The 17,394-nt window shown below is 43.3% G+C and overlaps 2 protein-coding genes across 2 annotated transcripts; one reads left to right on the top strand and one right to left on the bottom strand.

The window, feature by feature from the left end:
• The first annotated feature begins 34 nt into the window (after positions 1-34).
• SNU13 (small nuclear ribonucleoprotein 13) lies at positions 35-2,139 on the top strand. The gene is made up of 3 exons (XM_048300987.1): positions 35-141; positions 935-1,055; positions 1,635-2,139. Exons 1-3 carry the CDS (start codon positions 139-141, stop codon positions 1,895-1,897), a joined length of 387 nt encoding a protein of 128 aa, XP_048156944.1. The 5' UTR covers positions 35-138; the 3' UTR covers positions 1,898-2,139.
• Positions 2,140-4,915: 2,776 nt separating this feature from the next.
• On the bottom strand, positions 4,916-17,264 carry XRCC6 (X-ray repair cross complementing 6). The gene is made up of 12 exons (XM_048300985.1): positions 17,111-17,264; positions 16,892-17,001; positions 16,657-16,795; positions 14,541-14,795; positions 13,482-13,665; positions 11,981-12,167; positions 10,574-10,742; positions 9,268-9,429; positions 8,233-8,362; positions 7,420-7,520; positions 6,169-6,282; positions 4,916-5,408 (listed from the first exon to the last, which is right to left on the bottom strand). Exons 1-12 carry the CDS (start codon positions 17,202-17,204, stop codon positions 5,212-5,214), a joined length of 1,842 nt encoding a protein of 613 aa, XP_048156942.1. The 5' UTR covers positions 17,205-17,264; the 3' UTR covers positions 4,916-5,211.
• Between the last annotated feature and the right edge of the window lie 130 nt (positions 17,265-17,394).

Here is a 17,394-nt window from a genome sequence, read left to right as displayed (position 1 = left end):
GGCTCCGCCCCGCGCGGGGACGGTGGCTCCGCCCCCGGGACCGCCCCCGGGACCGCCTCCCTTCCGGCGGCCGCAGCAGCGCTCCCGCCTCTTCCGTCACAGCGCGCTCGGGCCGACAGCAGCGACCGCGCCGCGGCCATGGTGAGTGGCGTTGGACCCCGGCCTCCTCCTCCTCCTCTTCTTCCTTCTTCTCCTATTTCTCCTTCTCCTCTTGCTGTCGCTCTTCCTCCGAAGGGCCTTGGGGTAGAGGGAGGCCGCCTCCCGGCTGCGCGGCGGGCAGCACGTGGAGGCCGGGCGGGCGGGCGGGGGTGCGGCCGGCTGCGGGGAAGGAGGCCCGGGGGGCTGGCGGTCCGGGGGACAGCCGGTAACGGGGCACTCGGTGTCCGGGGTCACCCCCGCGCAGTGCCGGGAGCCGGACAGGCCGCGGTTCTGCCAGCGCCGGTCGCTAACACTTCTTGTGAACTCGCTGCTGTGCCACCCCGCTGGTGATGTTAACGTTTATAAGCTACTTGTGGTTTGCAGAAATAACCCTGATACGTGCTCTTCTGGGGACTTCTTCAATTTTTTTGTTAGTCTTTTAATATGTGAACTGAAGTATTTCATTTTGTGTAGTCTGTGGTATAAACCGCCTGAAGACTGCCCCGTAAGTGCACTGCTGCTGGTTTGTAGGATGTAGATGTGTGAGTAGATACACTCTTTACTTTGATGTGAAGCATATCTTTCTTACTTTTCCCTTTTACTTTGATACAAGAAGAATCCTTACTCTTTTAGGAGTAAAACGCAGTGGTGTTTCTTCTATATGTGCAGAGCAGATGAGAATATAGTGACACGACTCCAGTAATCAATATATGTGGTGGACATGATGCCTGTGCAGTGTTGATTGGAACAAAGCCTCCTTTGCTCCTATTGTAATATTCTTTACTTTTTCCTTTAGAGTGAGGCAGAAGTGAATCCCAAAGCTTACCCGCTGGCTGATGCACAGCTCACAAAAACACTGCTGGATCTTGTGCAGCAGTCCTGCAACTATAAGCAACTACGCAAGGGAGCCAATGAAGGTGAGACTAGTGTGTTGCAAAGTGTGCTACAACTCATAACAAGGATTTTGTGAGATGCCATGGGTAGAGATTGTCTTTTCTCTGTAGCTGTGAATCACTCATTTTATATAGATCTGGCTATTGCTGGTGTGTGTCTCCTTTCTCCTCCTTCAAGCCTGCTTAAACAATATTCAGGGACAGAACTAAGCTGTAATCTTTTCAGCATTTATGTGCAGTTTTTGCAGATTCCCAAATTGCGTTCCTGGTGCATGGTTTGTAATCATGCATGCTTCAGTGGTGTGGCACTAGGATTACCAGATGCCTAGCTAGTTCAGAACCATAAAAGATTTGGTTTTGAGGGTACCTCTGTGCAACCTGCTCAGAGAGTGGCTTCCTTCACAGTTGCTTGGGGCTTCACCTAGTCAAACTTGTAAAAAACCCACAATCCCTAAGGATAGAAACTCTCTAATCTCTTAGGACCCATGTCCCATGCACTAGATCTCCTTCCCACTGAGGCCACTTTCAACATCTCCTGAAGCTGTTACACATTAGGTGTTCTTTCCAGAAAGACCTAGACTGACTCTCCAGTTTCTTTTACAGCCACCAAAACACTGAACAGAGGCATAGCAGAGTTCATTGTAATGGCAGCAGATGCAGAGCCCTTGGAGATCATCCTGCACCTCCCTCTTCTCTGCGAGGACAAGAATGTCCCTTATGTGTTTGTGCGCTCCAAGCAAGCCCTGGGCCGGGCATGCGGCGTTTCCCGGCCTGTCATCGCCTGCTCCATCACCATCAAGGAGGGATCACAGCTAAAGCCTCAGATCCAGTCTGTACAGCAAGCTATAGAAAGACTGTTGGTCTAAGTGCCCATGAGTGTAAATGTGTGTGAAATTAAAAAGTGCAAATTAGGGGAAATTAATGTTTAGCTTCAGTTGAGATGATAGTTTTGATATCAATGTTTCATTTCAAAATGCTACATTTTTGTTTAATAATAGCTTAATTCTTAGTGTTTCCACCTCCTATCCCCCCACTTTTCTATTATTCTACTCCAACACGTTCATTCTCATTGTATTACTTCTTGAAAAGTGACTGTACAACTGTGTTTCCTGTTTTATGTTTAAAAGAAAAAAAAATTCCCCCCTTGTCTTCCTGTCTGCCTGCTCAGGGCTTTTTTAACCCACCCGACGGCTTCCTCTGTGTTGCAGTATTTCTGCTAAGCTTCAGCCTCCAGCAGGTGTGAGTGCATTTCTGAACGATTTAGGCTACTGAGGAAAAGGTTCCCCGTGTTCAGGCTGCTGGAGTCATTAAGTGAGGGAATAGCACAGGCCAGGTAAAAGGCAGGCAGCAGCTACTGTGTAGCAGCAGATGGAGCCAAGATCAGCGTGCCTAGCACAGCCCTTGTTCTTAAAACCAGACGAGACTTCTGTACAGATGCACGGGAAGCAGAAATCTTATGGCAGTACACAAGGGGAATTCTTGATTATTTTTAAATACTGACTTTTTAAGAAAAAATAAAAATGCTGCAAAGCTAAATAGAATTGTCATTCCCTTGGTGAAGCATTTGCAACTAACTGGAGTGTTTCTGCTTGTAAAGCTAAACTGCTCAGAGGCTGCCTGAAGGCTATTGCAGTGCAGTAAATCATACTCCTTCCGTTTTCTTTGTGTAGACTGTTACCACTGAGGCTGGGCTTCCTAGGGAAGTTAAGTACAAAACACATGGCGCAGAGCAGCCTGTTGTTGCTGACAAGTACCCTACATCTGGCTGTTAATTATAAGAAGTGTCATGCTTTTTAATTACTGCACTGTAGTCACCTGACTGAAGATGAACCCTCTTAAGTCATATCCAAGGAAACAGAGAACAGAGGAATCAGAGACTTAATGGCCAAGGAAACAAGAGAAGTAATTTTTCAGATAAATTACCATGTCTCAAGAGAGAAGGCTGTATCATCTCATGTTCTGGAAAAGCATGGAGCACCACCAGCAATCTGGATTAGTGGTGGTTTTACGGACCTAGTTTTAGTTAAATGCATATTGTATAATAAATCCACTACTGCTCTGAGCAGAGAAGTCTAAACCCCTGTGTTGGAATATCAAACCTGTTTTCTACTGCAGGATGCCAAAGCAAAATACTGCGGAAACAGCATTAGGTGCAATAGCAGAAGGGAAAATAAATTTTCTGTCATGTTTCCACAGAGGCACTAACTTCATACCTTTAGTAAGTACATCCCAAGCAGATGAAGGCAGCTCATGAAAGACTGAAGACACCATGTTTGTACATTTTTGTAAATGGCTGATGCCAGTAATCCTTGCTGAGGTGAACTTGATACAAATACTTCAGAATCCTTTTATTTGTATGAGGTTTAGAAGGGCTCCTGTTCCCTTCTAGTGATGCTGACTGTTGAGCTAGTTGTGTTTAGAACTACAGCTTTGCTAAGGATTTGCCCTATTGTACCAAGACAGCTGATGTAAGAGAAAGCACACGAGGAGCAGAAATAAAGAATACTTGAGCAAGCAAAACTGTTTCTTTTTCTGCTCTGAAGCACTCCATTGCCATCCCTTTTAAACTTCTGCCTAATGTGATAGCTGCTATTAAAAAGAACAACAACAAAAAAAGCCAGGAGGCAGATCTAATAACTTAGAACAAACATGCCACAATCATCCAAAGCCTGGAACATAGTGTGCCTAAGGGTTAGCAAGCCAAGAGAGATGTTAACAAGGGTATTTGCAGAATTCAATTCACAGAGTTATGGACAGCATAGTCTCACTATTCCTCTCTTCAAGCCTTGCTAAGACAAGCATTTACAGTAGCTTCTTTGCCCAAGGGCAAAATAAATTGAGTGCTTAGACAAATCTTTATTAAAAATAACTACTGCAGGCTGATTGAAAGTGTAACAGGTAATGTAGCTTCATTACTGCAGAGCTCAATGCAGGCTAGCTGCTCTCTCTGGAGGAGGTGTGGAGGTAGAAGTGCGCAGCATGCTGGCACAGCTAGGACAGTCACAGTGCCACAAGGGTGGTCACAGCTGGCTCCGGTAGGTGTGCCACACTTCAGACCGGTCATGGAATAGTTTGTGAGCCACAGAGAGGAATCTCTGAACACTAAAAACACTACGCAGACCAAATGGACACCTCAGGTATCCCATGTTTCTACATGATATGTCCTGTCATGTAGAAAGTTGAGAGTTTCACTAAACAATTAGTAATTTCCTAAAGCAAGAACAACAACTGTTTATTTGTTTCAGTCATCTTGCACTGCAAGACAGGTGGGGCATGCCAGGGATGGAAGTCTAAAACTCAAAAAGAGACCTGGCTGCAGCCTCCATAAGTATGATTAAAAAAGTAAAAATACTGTATGTAGCAAGGGGTCTCTCCACAACTTGCTATTCTTCTATTTTTAAAGCACAGATTTGAGTACAGAAGCCTGCACAAGTCTGACTCATATTCACTTACAGCGCTGGAAAAGCTCGATGCCATCTCAGTAATTTAACTGGGATGTGTGCAGCCTTCCAGGGAATACTATTTGTTTTCCTTTTTTAAACCAGCTTTTGCTATTACCATTTAGAAATGGAAGACCTGTCTGTGCAGCTTTGTGAAGTGCCAGCTTTTTGCCCAAGGGATTGGATACTGCTTCCCAGTAATGATTTTTTTCTTTTAAGATCTGCTGGTAATATTTAGAACTATGATGGTGGAGAAGAACCCAATTTGATTACAAATACTGATGCTGGCTGTTTTGGAGAGTAACATACATTTATACCCTCTATTAGCACACAGACTCAACCTGCTGCTTGAATTCATGTGGTGCCATTAACACAGATCACTGTGTTTTATTACACAGAAGTGAGTTCTGCTGTCTTTATGATGCAGAGACGGCATAGTCAGTGTTGCAAAGGAAAAGGTCCAAAATAACTTTTATTAAGAAACCAGCAAGGCACAACTCCATCCATGTGCAGTGGGGCACCTGAGTTCACAGGGAATTTAGTTCTACCTTTGGTTACTGTCAACAGAATCCAACTTTGCAGAGATGTTTCACAACTAAGAGTAAAAAGTTTTTCCACTGCTAGATAGAGCAACATTTGGTTGCCTTCTCTTTCAGAGCAAGATTAAACAGACACAGCACCCACATAAGACAATCAAAATTCTAAGCAGACAGAAGTAAACCAGGGCCTTCCTCTCCAGCTTAGCGCTCACTAAAGTATTCAATTAAAGCATCCATTAATTCCTGCTTCTTGCTTCCACCCCTCAACCCCAAAAACCTACATGCATCCTTCAGGACAGGTACGGTGAGCTTGCCCAGAGTGCCCTTCTGCACGTGACTCCATAGCTCATCTTTTGAGACTTCTACCTTGGGCCTCTTCTCAGTTGGACCATCAGAATCTAGAGAGATACATATTTTAGATCACAAAGATTTTTCAAAATAGAAAGACATCACTGTTTCTTATACATACCATAGTTAATGGCCATTAGCACATGGTGCTTTGACAGACCTAGTTTCCACGTTTTCTTTTAAGAAACAGATGTCACTATGTAAGTCATGCAGTATTTCATTGATAGGAGTGATCTTAACTGAACTATGAAACTTTGTGTTCTGATACAAGCCTCACCCTCCAAATGAAACTTTTAAGGGATTCTCTTTGAGACAGTGGAATACAATGATTCCACAGGGAGTTCAGCTAACTGACGCTCACTTTATGCAGTCTTTCATAGACGCCCAAATTACACATGGACTCCAGCATTACTTACACATTTAGCCCTAAAGATGCCCATCTTGGACTTGCTAAAATAGCCCATGCATAAAAGTCTGCTTCCCCACCAACACAAACTCAAAGCATGAATGATTTTACTGCTCTTGTCATAAAACAGAAAGTTGCTAAAATTATACATATATATTTTGCAGTCATTTACCCAAGTTACTGCCTATAAAACTCTGCAGGTTTTCATTCCAGCAACTCTCCAACTGGATACCACAATATTCTTTACTCTCTAGAATCAATACTGGATATAATACTTCATTGTGGAGGTCAGCAAAGAGTTGTTGCACAAGCAGCTTCTTTAAACTAAGAGACAAACTGAAAACACAGAAGCTTCTAAACAGAATACAGACATTATGTTTTGTGTCTGCACCACCACTACTTACCTTGTTTACGCTTTCCAGCCTTCCCATCAGGATTGTAGTCAGGGGGATAAACCAGCTGCTTAAACTCGTGCACGAGGTTGCCCAGCCTGTGGCTCATCTGTTCAGACTTTGGCACTGGCAAAAAATAAAGGTTTGCCCTCTCAAAAAGTGTGATCGCAAGAAAGTCTAAACAAGGCCATCGTTCTTGCCAGATGAACTATCGGCTCACCTGGTGGGAAAAGTACAATGCTCATTCTACAAAACCACTAGTGTATGGAACCACACAGTACTTAACTTTGTAGGATCATGTTAAACATTGACCAAGAAGGGACTCACAAAATAAGAACCAGCCTAGGTATACCAACTCTGCTCTGAATTGGGAAGTAACACCAGTTCATCAAGCACTCAGCTGTAACTTTGGGGTCTATGACCACCAGAGAGACCCCCCGGGACAGAAGAACGCATGCACAAAGTGGAAGGAACAGATGTTGATGATTTCGGGGAAATTATTATCACATGTATGTTTTTTCTGGGAAAACCTACATAAACAGCTTTTTCTGTACGAGAGATGCATGATTTTGGTGGAGATATCCCCTCATGCATCCAGCAGCAAAATAAAGAAGAGGCAATGGGCAGAAACTGAGACACAGAAAGAGCCATCTGAACATGAGGAAGAACTTTACTGGGCAGGTGACTGAGCACTGAAACAGGTCACCCAGAGAGGTTGTAGAGTATCCCTCACCACAGAAATTCAAGAACTACCTGGAACTAACGCTGTGCAATGTGCTGTAGGATAACTCTGCTTGAGCAGAGAGGTTGGATCAGATGACCCACTGTGGTCCCTTCCAACCTGACCCACTCTGTGATCATCCAAGACACTTCAATACAAACTCTCACGGTCACTAGGTGGCAGCATTGCCCCCAGCACAATAATTCTCTTGATTCCGCCCATTTATCAGACCGAAATATTAATGAGAATCTTGAAGAGAGGAATTTCAGAGAAAACACTTGTCACCATAGAAAAAAGGTGATTCAGTTTTAATTTTGGATGATAAGGTCAGCAATTTTTTTCTTTACCTTAAAAGTGACAGCAATAGAAAATAAGGTTTCAGTATTTCAGAATGGACACATCCAGAACTCTACATAGTGGAACTGCACACAACTGAAATACTTTTTAAAAGACATTTGGGCTTGTAGTAGAACATATTTCACTTATAAGAAAGTCACGAGTCCCCTACCCTGCCTCCCTTCACACCCACCACTAGTTCTCACTTGTAAGATCCTCAGCTTGTTCTGGTTCCATCATATCCAGCGCCAAAGCCTCCAAATTCCTGAAGTGCTGCTGCAAAACTGGGTTCTCAAAGCTGTCAGTCCTGTCAAGAATCCCCCAAAATGTCAATGCATGCTGCCAAGAAGACAGACAAAACACTTAAGATCTACCACAAACTTATTTCAGAATAAAACTTCCCTCTTTCCCACACAACAATCCATTGCACCAGAACTGCTTTTGCTCTTTTCAGTTTACTTGCTGAATCACTATCCTGTCATGTATCAACCACGTAAGAATGCTGTGTGAGAGTTAGAAAGCTGTATGAGGCAAAAGGAGACAGTGGCATTATACTTTAATAACAGTTATGGTGGCTTCCACATACCTAGGGAAAAAAATCTCCCATGAAAGTACTTCATAGCATTTATCCTAGCTATAATGAAAAAAAAAAGGCCTAACTCTTCTTTCTAAAGTGCTCTAATTTAAATGATCTGGGTCTGATCTGCAGTGGAGTGGCAGAACCACAATAAAATGTGATACCTCTGCAACTAATGACAACAGCCCAGAGAACAAGAGCAATTCTACAAAGAACAAAGAACTCCAGAACATGCTACATAAAGCATTGCGGTGCCTGGGTATCCAGAATGATTTAAGAATAAAGTTTGGAAAAAGCTACTGCATAGAGAAGCAATTTCCATCAAAATACATCACAATCTCATCTCAGGAACACCACAGCTGAACAACATGTGCAACAGAGCAAGCAATGGTTGTGCTTTCCTGCCCATGCCACCCCCTGCATCCTATTTATCTCCATCTACCTGTATTTGAACCGCAGCTTCTGAATTATTTCCTTCATTTTGTCTACCTGCTCTCGGCTGGCTGGCACATTTTCTGTAAAATCAACATTACGTTTGTCATCTGCGTAGGGTTGAAAAATCACATGGAAACCTATCCAGAAGAGAGGGAGGAAGACAACGGTTACACAGAAGCATGGTCTCAAAATAATTTATGTGAAAGACCAAGATGGTTATTATGGAAGTCTGATGACTCCAAGCTAACTACCTGTTCTGTTGTAAACAACAGCAATCTATAAAACTTCCAAGTGCCTACAGCATGACACTCAATCCCAATCTCAATGTTTGTAACCGACATCACTAATGGCTTCATGAAAGAGATTCAGACTAAATTCATAGCTAAGAGTTGGATACTGGTGACCTGCTTTTCATGCAGGACATCGAGTAGTCCACCTTCCACACTCCTTACTGGGTATGAGCTTGAAAAAGATTTGTTTGAAAACCAAGTTATTGCCCACATTATTCTAAAATACTTTACTTTGTACACAAGCAGTGTTACTTCCCTACTTTACATTCTCCCAGAAGATGTTTTTGCACTTAAAGAGGTGAGAAAATGCAAACGAGCAGGAGTCTGCTCCCTAATCGTTCCCCACCCAGCTGAGGTGGCATGAGGCTTATTATGTGAGATTATTTATTTAATACTTTACAACATATTCAAGGATACAACATAACTCAGGAAAAGACATTCTGTCTAGTCTTCAAACAGGAAAAAAAGGCTTTTAATTTCTGTATCAGTTATTTGAATCTGCTAAAAAGAGGTAGGAGGCAGGGAAAACACTGTAGCCAGGTCATACCTGAGCAAGCACTGATGCAACTGGGGCTTTAAAAATGGATTCAACATCAGATGCTTACATTGACAAAACTGAAGAAAGGGAATGTTGGAAAGAATTTTCCCCAGTTTTAAGAGGGGTAGCACTAAGAATATTTTCCCTCAATACAGGACACCATTACACTGACTACATCCAACCACGCAGGGAAAGGTGGCATCTCTTCCCATACCTGGAGGCGCTATCTGCACTTTCTGCTCATCCAGCTCTTCCTCCTGGGGAACCAGGGCCACAAAGCGAGGAGGGATGTTCCGGCGAGCCGTGTATCTGCACAGCATCATCATCTCCCTCTCCAAGCACTTCATTAATAAGGCATTAAAGAGAGTTGTACTCCCTGCAAAAGAAAGAGTGGATTGGTCAGACTGACAGCTTTGCTCCTTTGTTCTGGAACATAACCCTAGATAGCACAGTTTCAAAACCTGTGACTTCTTTGAAATGCTTGCATTATTGTGGAGGTAAAAAGCAAATTTTGGAAGGGAGAACACTCAAAATGGACAATGTTAGTGAGTCTCTCCTGACCAGGAGTTGGAGTTCTGGCAGAAGAAGTGAAATCACTACCATCTAAGCAATGGAAAATGGCGAAATGTGAAATTTTATCCACAAAGTCTGTCTCTGTTTGGTGGGACATTACAGTAGCAGCGTAGGACCTTTTGTGGAAGTAACACACTAGGAATTGAGACTTCAGTACTCTTCTTGAGGCACACAGTTGCTGTGTATTTCACCAGATATGGTAGTCAGGGAAAGACTGATATATAAGTAAAGTGGTTGAGCCAGGAAACTGCAGTTAGAGAAGCAAGCATAAGGGCTTTTTTTTTTAGTCAAACACTGCAAAGCATTTGGTCGTAACTCAGCCCTCTTTATCCACTGCTAGGCTAAGGAGCTGATGGTGTTTTCTTACTACTGCAGCTTAAATATATATTTCTAGATTAACAGACTTATGTATACACATATAAAAGCATATACAAGCAGTTCTAAACATCCTCTCCTTCTCTCTTTACAAGCCTGTAAAGTGCTGTTAATTCAACTGTACTTCCTGAGTATCATGTTTCCACTCCTAGCTGATACGGACTTAAAAACAGCAATTATCTCCACTGGTTTGGGGTTTAGGTTTTTCTTGTTTTGTTGTTGGTTGGTTGGTTTTGTTTGGGTTTTTTTAACCATCCTTGCCTTCTTGTCAGGTACTAGGATCCTCCTTTCATGAATGGCTAAAACAAGTATTTGCGACTACATCTCCATGGTTTAATTAGCTGCTTGTCACGATGGATAAACATGAAGCACAATTGGCTCTTCTGCTATTGAAGAAAACAAGAAATATCTGCAGCTGAGAGGGGCAATAGCAGTTAATTCAGTTCTTAACTTCAGCAAGTTTTTAAGTTAGACAAAGCTTTTACACTCAATGATCCCCACTCAAACACACAATGAATCAGCTGGTTACACTAATTCGAGGTGGTAAACCTTCTCTTGCCATCTTTGCTTACCTCTCACCAGGGACTCCTCAGGATAGATGAACTGGGAGGGCCTGATATGGTGATGCTGTTTTAGCATTGAAAGTGGTTTGAAGCCAATCAGAAACAAACCTGGAGAATCAAACCGTTTTAACTCTTCTGTCTCCTCTTTCTCCAGCACAATCTGTCGGTTTCCATACATCTAAACCAGGGAAGAGCAGATGATAGGGCTGCCAGCACAAAAAACAATGGGGACCAGAAGGCAGGACAGGGCAGGAAGAGGATGCAATTGCTCTGTTCCACTACTGAAAAGAAGGTTATAGACAAGACAGTGTAAACCCTCGTAAGTAGTGCACACCAAAATGGCAAGTGACAGTCTGTGACCATTATCCCAAGGAAAATTCTACCTGAACATTAGCAAAATGCACTTTTCTAAGAAAATGACTAAGCCCTCATACAGAGAGGCTGTCACATCTCATCTCTGGAGTTCTCAGAGCTGTCCCAAAAAAACCCTGAGTGACCTGATCTGGTTTTGTGAGTCTTGCTTTGGGCCGGGTTGGACCAGACTTTTTCAGAGGTCCTGTCCAATTGTAAATTTGCTTCAGCAGCTGCATGTCAGCTACCTACTCCTGACAGAAAGAGTGACTGAGAAACAATGCTTCTGAAGCACCACTCATGCATCACAAAATCAAAACCATATTATAGTTCAGCTGCTGAAGCTAAGACATCAGGGCTTAACGTTCAGCTTTCTGCTCATCTCCTATACTTCATTTTCATTTCAAGAAACTAATATCCAGTATAAATAAACTTAATATTTCATTTTAAGAAAACAACTTTAAGACCTTTTAACATGGAAGGAGACACAAGTACACTATGACAGTATACCTAGGAACTACATAACCTGTTTTGAAATAAAGTTGGGCCTGATCAGAACATGACATGACACTCAATTTACATCAGCCAAACTATCAAGCAGGAAGGCAAAACAAGAAAAATACATACAAAAAACTCCAAAGGTAACATGCCTTTTGTTTGGGAAACAGCTCCAACTCCCCTGTGATTCATACTTGTATGTTTAACAAAACAGACCAAATCCATTCCTAAGGAGTCAAAAGCTGACAGCAGCAGCAGCAATGGCACAGGGTCTCACGAGGTCAGGCTCTGACAACCTGGTTCTGCCTTACAGAAAGAAATGACCTGTGTTCCTGACAGCACTTCCCCCAGCAGCTATGCCTTCCCATGACAATCAGGCCAGGGAAACAATCCACTCTCACCCTGCAGAGCTCACAACAAGACCAGGCTGTCCCCGGGGCCATACAGATGCAAATTTCTCTGTATCTCATCTTGAAAGTGCAATACAAACAAAAGTAGCAAGGGAATTGGCATCTCCCTCACACATTGCAGAGACAGGAAAAAGCAGGCACATAATCAATGTGTTACCTGAGCCCTTTTAGTGTCACTGGGCAGGAGCAAGCTGCCTGTTTTCCCACTAAACATCCTTGTTTTGGTTTTAACTGGTTCATTCGTTTCTCGATAAAGCTTCACCGGATATGGTTTATAAGCTTTTTGAATAAGGTTGTAAACACCAACAGAAAGTGCCACATCCTTGCTCAGATGCAGATTTAACCTGTGTAAAAAAGCAGATACAGACTTGAGATTCCTGAAAAATCACTTCTGCAGAAGAAAATCACCTCTTCATGGAAGTTATTTCTTCTGACCTTCTCCTGTTCCACTCCCACAAAATCACATATGTATTTGGAAACATACTATCACTTGACTCATAATCTCACTTGCACAAAAATATTCTTGCAATATCACTTCTGGTCATAAAAATTATCTAAACACAAGTAATTTACCATATTTCTTTTAACTTTTTTCACTGAAGGGTGGCTATGCTCAAACAGAGCATAGGACAAGTCCACATTTGGGTACCCCAATTATGCTTATTGTAATGTCAATGAATTCTCATAGCTCTTTGTGCAGAAGGCAAAATTCCCCCCTCCCCCCACAAAAAACCACTAAGACAAACAATATCAAGATGGAAGAAAAAATATAAATCACACGTTAAAGAAAAAATTAGAAGTAAAGATTTAAAATTAGAGCTAATCTTCAAGTTATGAGAGCAGAACAGTGAGTTACTACAAATGCTACTTCCTCTCTTTTAAAAGGTATCACTGCTATAGGATTCTTCCTCCCCAGCTATTAGAAAAATTGAGGAACATTCCTGAGGAGCAAGCATGCCAGTGACAACAGCTCAGGTTGGGACACTTTATATATATTTATTGGAAAAAAACACTAGGCCTTGAAGCTCATTCCCTTACTGTGCTTCCACATTATTCTGCTATGAACCCACTCCCTAAAAAAACAACTGTTATGGAGCATGTGGTTCCAAAAATACTTTCTATCTGCTTTGTCAAGATCCCTGTAATCTCTCTTAAGTATCTCTAATCTTTTAGTAGGAGATTAGAAATACCAAGGCTGTGTGATCCATGCCAAGTGCCTAGACAGACTAGCAGCATATCACTATTTAATAATAGGCCAAAATACCTACCATGCACATTCAGATGATTTTTTTTTACGTTAATATTGGCAAGAAAAGCCTCATTTCAATCAGATTTCACTATAAACTATTTTTCATGTTGCAGATTTTTAGGTAAGTACTTGGCAATTATGTAATTTTTTGACAAATGATCATTTCTAGCCAAGCTCAACACAGGAGATATCACACAGAGGAAAAAAGGGGTCCACTCTGCTCTTCTCATCCACAAATATCCTTGGAAACTACAGAAGAAACACCAGTCTTGGACTAAAGAACTAAGATTGAGGAATGTAAGCACTGATGCTTTTAAAGACGAATCCTTCCAGAAGAGGAAAGTGAGATGCAGTCTGAAAATAACATCAGGTGCCTCCACGGAATGATGTATCGCAACTAGGCACAAACCTGACTAAAGTCCGTTTCTTTGTCTCCTTTGCTCGTACTTTCTTCATGAGATGTTCCAGTTTCTCTGATTCTTTAGGTTGGATCCCAAGGTCCTCATCCTCTGCTACATTTATAATATCCCTGTAGAACAAAGAGATATCGAACCCTCCAGGCTTCTTCAAGTGCATCAAGTCCAAGATGATGCCTAGAAACAGTGGAAGAGGTAAGAGTAGGATCAGAAACTGCTTTTTTCTTGCATCAGCATGTACCTCTCAGACTCAGCACTCAGCACTCTCAGACTTCTCTATCTACACAAATAATTTAAGTAAGAATAAGCTCCAAATTGTCATCTGCACCAGATGTGAAATTTTCTAGAGAAAGGGGAGATCTAGGGAAAAAGGCAACAGATATTCTTTAACTTCAGTCAAAACAATGCAGAATAGAAAATGTTTCCTCTCTAATTAAGAATATGCACAGCATTGAGTATGAAATGGCTCTGATAGTTCCTATAAAACATAATCTTACCTCAGGCACAGAGGGTAGTAACAAGTTCAGAAAACCCCTTTTCCCTTAGTTATAGGGGCTAATGAATTAAGGAAGCCTCACAGCTTCTAGATCTAGGACATCTGCTGAACTCCAAAAACACTGGTTACCTCAACTACACAGTTGAACTAATGAAGCACTTGCTGTCTACTCTCTGAGCTCAGGCTGATGTCCTTCAGCTAATTCAAAATGGAGCCATTAAAGTAATTTTCCTTTTGTGTTAACTTGTTATTGTTTCCTTCCTGGAAAATGGTACAACAACAAGAAAGCTTATTTTCTTGGCCCTCTCATGACCCCATTTATGCTATCAAACTAGAAAAAGATCCTAGAAATAAGTGCTAGTCTGGATACCAGATCAGAAAAGAGATTTTCTAATTTAGATTAGATACCAAATTTCTAACTTAGAAACTTTCAGAAAGATTCCCCAGTTTTGACTATTTTATGCCTTCTTCCATCACAAACTAGCAATGCAGTTAACATCTGCTGCAAAGATACATCACATTTATTCTGCCTGAAATTAAAAGGGAAAATAATGACCTGTGTCTCTCAGATCACCAGCTCTGGTCCTGGCCAGCTTGGCTTTAGCACTGTCATTGGCATGAGGGTCATCCTCATTGGTGAAGAGCATGATCCTTTTGTGGCTCAGCCTGACTCGGACATCACTGAAGAGATTCGAGCAGGCCCAGAGCGCTTCACCCAGTGAATAATCGGTGTTGTGGCCAAAGTTCTCCCGGAAACGCGCTCGTCCTTCATCTCCCCTGTATTGGTCCAGCTCTAGAACACGCTTTGCGCCTGGAGGGGCAACAGCATTCACATGCATTAGAAATACTGAAAGAAGTACCACAAGCTCTTCTAGATATGCACCAGGGGTCCCTTGCAGCTGATATCCCCAAGTAATGCTCCCAAGCACCTCTGTGGCAGTGCCTTTCCAACAGCTGGCTGAGAAAACTGTCCAGCATGGCCTAACATCTGCGATTTCACAAGCCAGTTACCACTTACAGCACCTGCTAGGGCCAGGAGGACACAAAATGCCCTGGCACCAATGTGGGCTCTTTCTGTGGGTGAAGGGAAACAGGAGGGATCAAAGTATTGCAAACCCTCTACACTGAATGCCAAGTGCTCAGCAGCAAAAGCAGTAAACTGTACCTGCTGCAGAGGCAGCAGCACGGCAGACTGCTGCACTACAGAAAGGAGAGGAGCCTAAAATGCATCCTGCATCTCCACAGCATGCTGGGAAGGTGGAGAGCTCCTCCTCCTTCCTCGCCCCTCATGTCAGAGAGAATCCACCCAGAGGTGAGATGAAGCCCACAGATCATCACACAGAGCACAGCAACATCCAGGTCAGGTGCCCACAGCCTTGTTGCAGCTCTGAGGATTACTCCAACCCAACTAGGACTCCTTTTCCCACCTGCAACAGCAGGTTCTCTTTTCTCCCGTTACTCTACAACGGGAAACAAGCTTTTATTTTTCAGCCACTGCATTCTGCAGAGCTTCTTCCTCTGTCCTTCACTTAAACTCTACAGCACTTACAAAATCTCATTTGAAAATGTTTTCCTCATCTGTCCTTTACTTAACAGGGTAACTGTTCATAATTATGTACTCCATAATAATCACCTATAGCATTTCATCCTTCTCCAGAGCATAGTGCTCTCCAGGGGCAGCAAATATACAATTCTGTTCCTTTTGAACAACACCCACCTTTCACCTGTGCTGTTTTTATCAGTGTGGCAAGGCTACTGCTTTTAACATGGGAGAAAGGGCAAGCAGGGAAGGAGGAGGAAAATGGAAGAGCAAGACCTGTAACACACTGTCTGCCAGAAAAAGGAGAAGAACCTAAGGCAGTCCTGTCAGGTCTCCATTGTAATTAATTCTGAAAACAGGACAAGGCACAGTTCTTTCAGGAGAAGCCCCTGTGTCATTAAACCTGCACCTCTAGTAAAGAAAATCAAATCAAACGTCACCAGAGATAAAGGCTGCTATTAAAAGTTGTAGACAAAATTCCCCCAGAAGTCAGACAACCTGTCACCACTAGCGTGTATTCTTTGCACTCCTCCAAATGCCTTTCCAATTCAGCAACCAGCACTTGTTATCAAGTAGATGCTACGTAATTTTAAGAAAATGAAAGAGCAAAATTCAAGAATTGCAGAACTTATTATGAAAATAAAGAGATGGAAGACCCCAAACAGGCTACCATATCGGACCACCTGTTCTAGCTGACACTGGCTTGAGCAGGAGGGCTGGACAAGATGACCTCCAAAAATCCCATCCAACCTCAGCCATTCTGTGAAATTCTCCATCAGCTGGAATTCGTGGTGTCTTAGCATGGACACACACTTTCTTGATGGATATTCAAGAGTTCTCTTGAGATACTCTTTAGTAGTAGGTTGAGCAGACAGCAAGTGAAGTCACCACATTAAAACAGAAGAAAAGACATAGAAAAGGGATCTGAACCAACTATAAGAGAAAAAGCTAAGCTCTTATGAAGTTTCTAAGCTTTTAATTAAAATCTAAATCTATCCCCACTACCAACCATGGATTTCAGTAACAAGAACTTATCCAATAGCTCTCTATATTTAGAGAGATCAGTTACTGACAATGCTATTACACTGATTTCCTCACTCCATCTTTTTACACAACCTTCATACCACTTCACCTGGATTGTCCAGCTCCTGGAGAACATAAATGTGCTTGAAATCTGCCGAGTTCTTGTTGTTTTCTGTACCATAGAACACAACACTTAACAGGTCCCTGTCACTGCTGATAATTTTACTGGTATACACATTCCGGATGCACTGAAAAAAACGCACACAGGCCAAAATTAGAAGAAAATAGTTTTCAGTAAAGGGTGCGAAAGTCTTGCCTTTAGCAATTAGTTTATCCATCCTTACCTGGATGGTCATATCGAAAGGAGTCTCTGCGTCCCCGTCGGACTCAAACATGGCCTTGGAGGCATCCACCAAGAAGATGAGGCTGTCCCGGCCCGAAAACCTGTGGTCCGCTACGGGACGGGGGGAAACAGTTTTAGCAGCGGCCCCTCCGCCTGCGGAGCCCCGAGAGCAGGCAGCGGGCCCCGAGCGGCCCTCCGCGAGGGGGTAGGGAGCCCTTACCGACGGCCTCAGCCCCGTCCTCCTCTTCCTGCTGCTGCTGCTCCTCCTCCTCCTCCAGCCCGTCGCCCCTGTAGAACGACCCCCACCCCGCCATGGCTGCCGCGGCACCGCCGCCGCAGAGCCCCGGGCAGCTCGCGCCGGACGCGCCGCCCGCGCCGGCCAACCCCGCTCGCGCTCAGCCGGCCGCCGCTCGCCAGCTCGCCCCGCCCCGTAACAGCGCGGGCCAATGGCGAGAGCGGGAACGCGCCGGCCCCGCCCCCCGGGGAGCCGGTCCTCCCCTCCAC

Source organism: Corvus hawaiiensis, chromosome 4 (assembly GCF_020740725.1).
Source record: "Corvus hawaiiensis isolate bCorHaw1 chromosome 4, bCorHaw1.pri.cur, whole genome shotgun sequence".
NCBI classification, from domain to species: domain Eukaryota; kingdom Metazoa; phylum Chordata; class Aves; order Passeriformes; family Corvidae; genus Corvus; species Corvus hawaiiensis.
The sequence above is the reverse complement of the archived record's forward strand: the minus strand, read 5'-3'. Positions and strand labels throughout refer to the sequence as shown.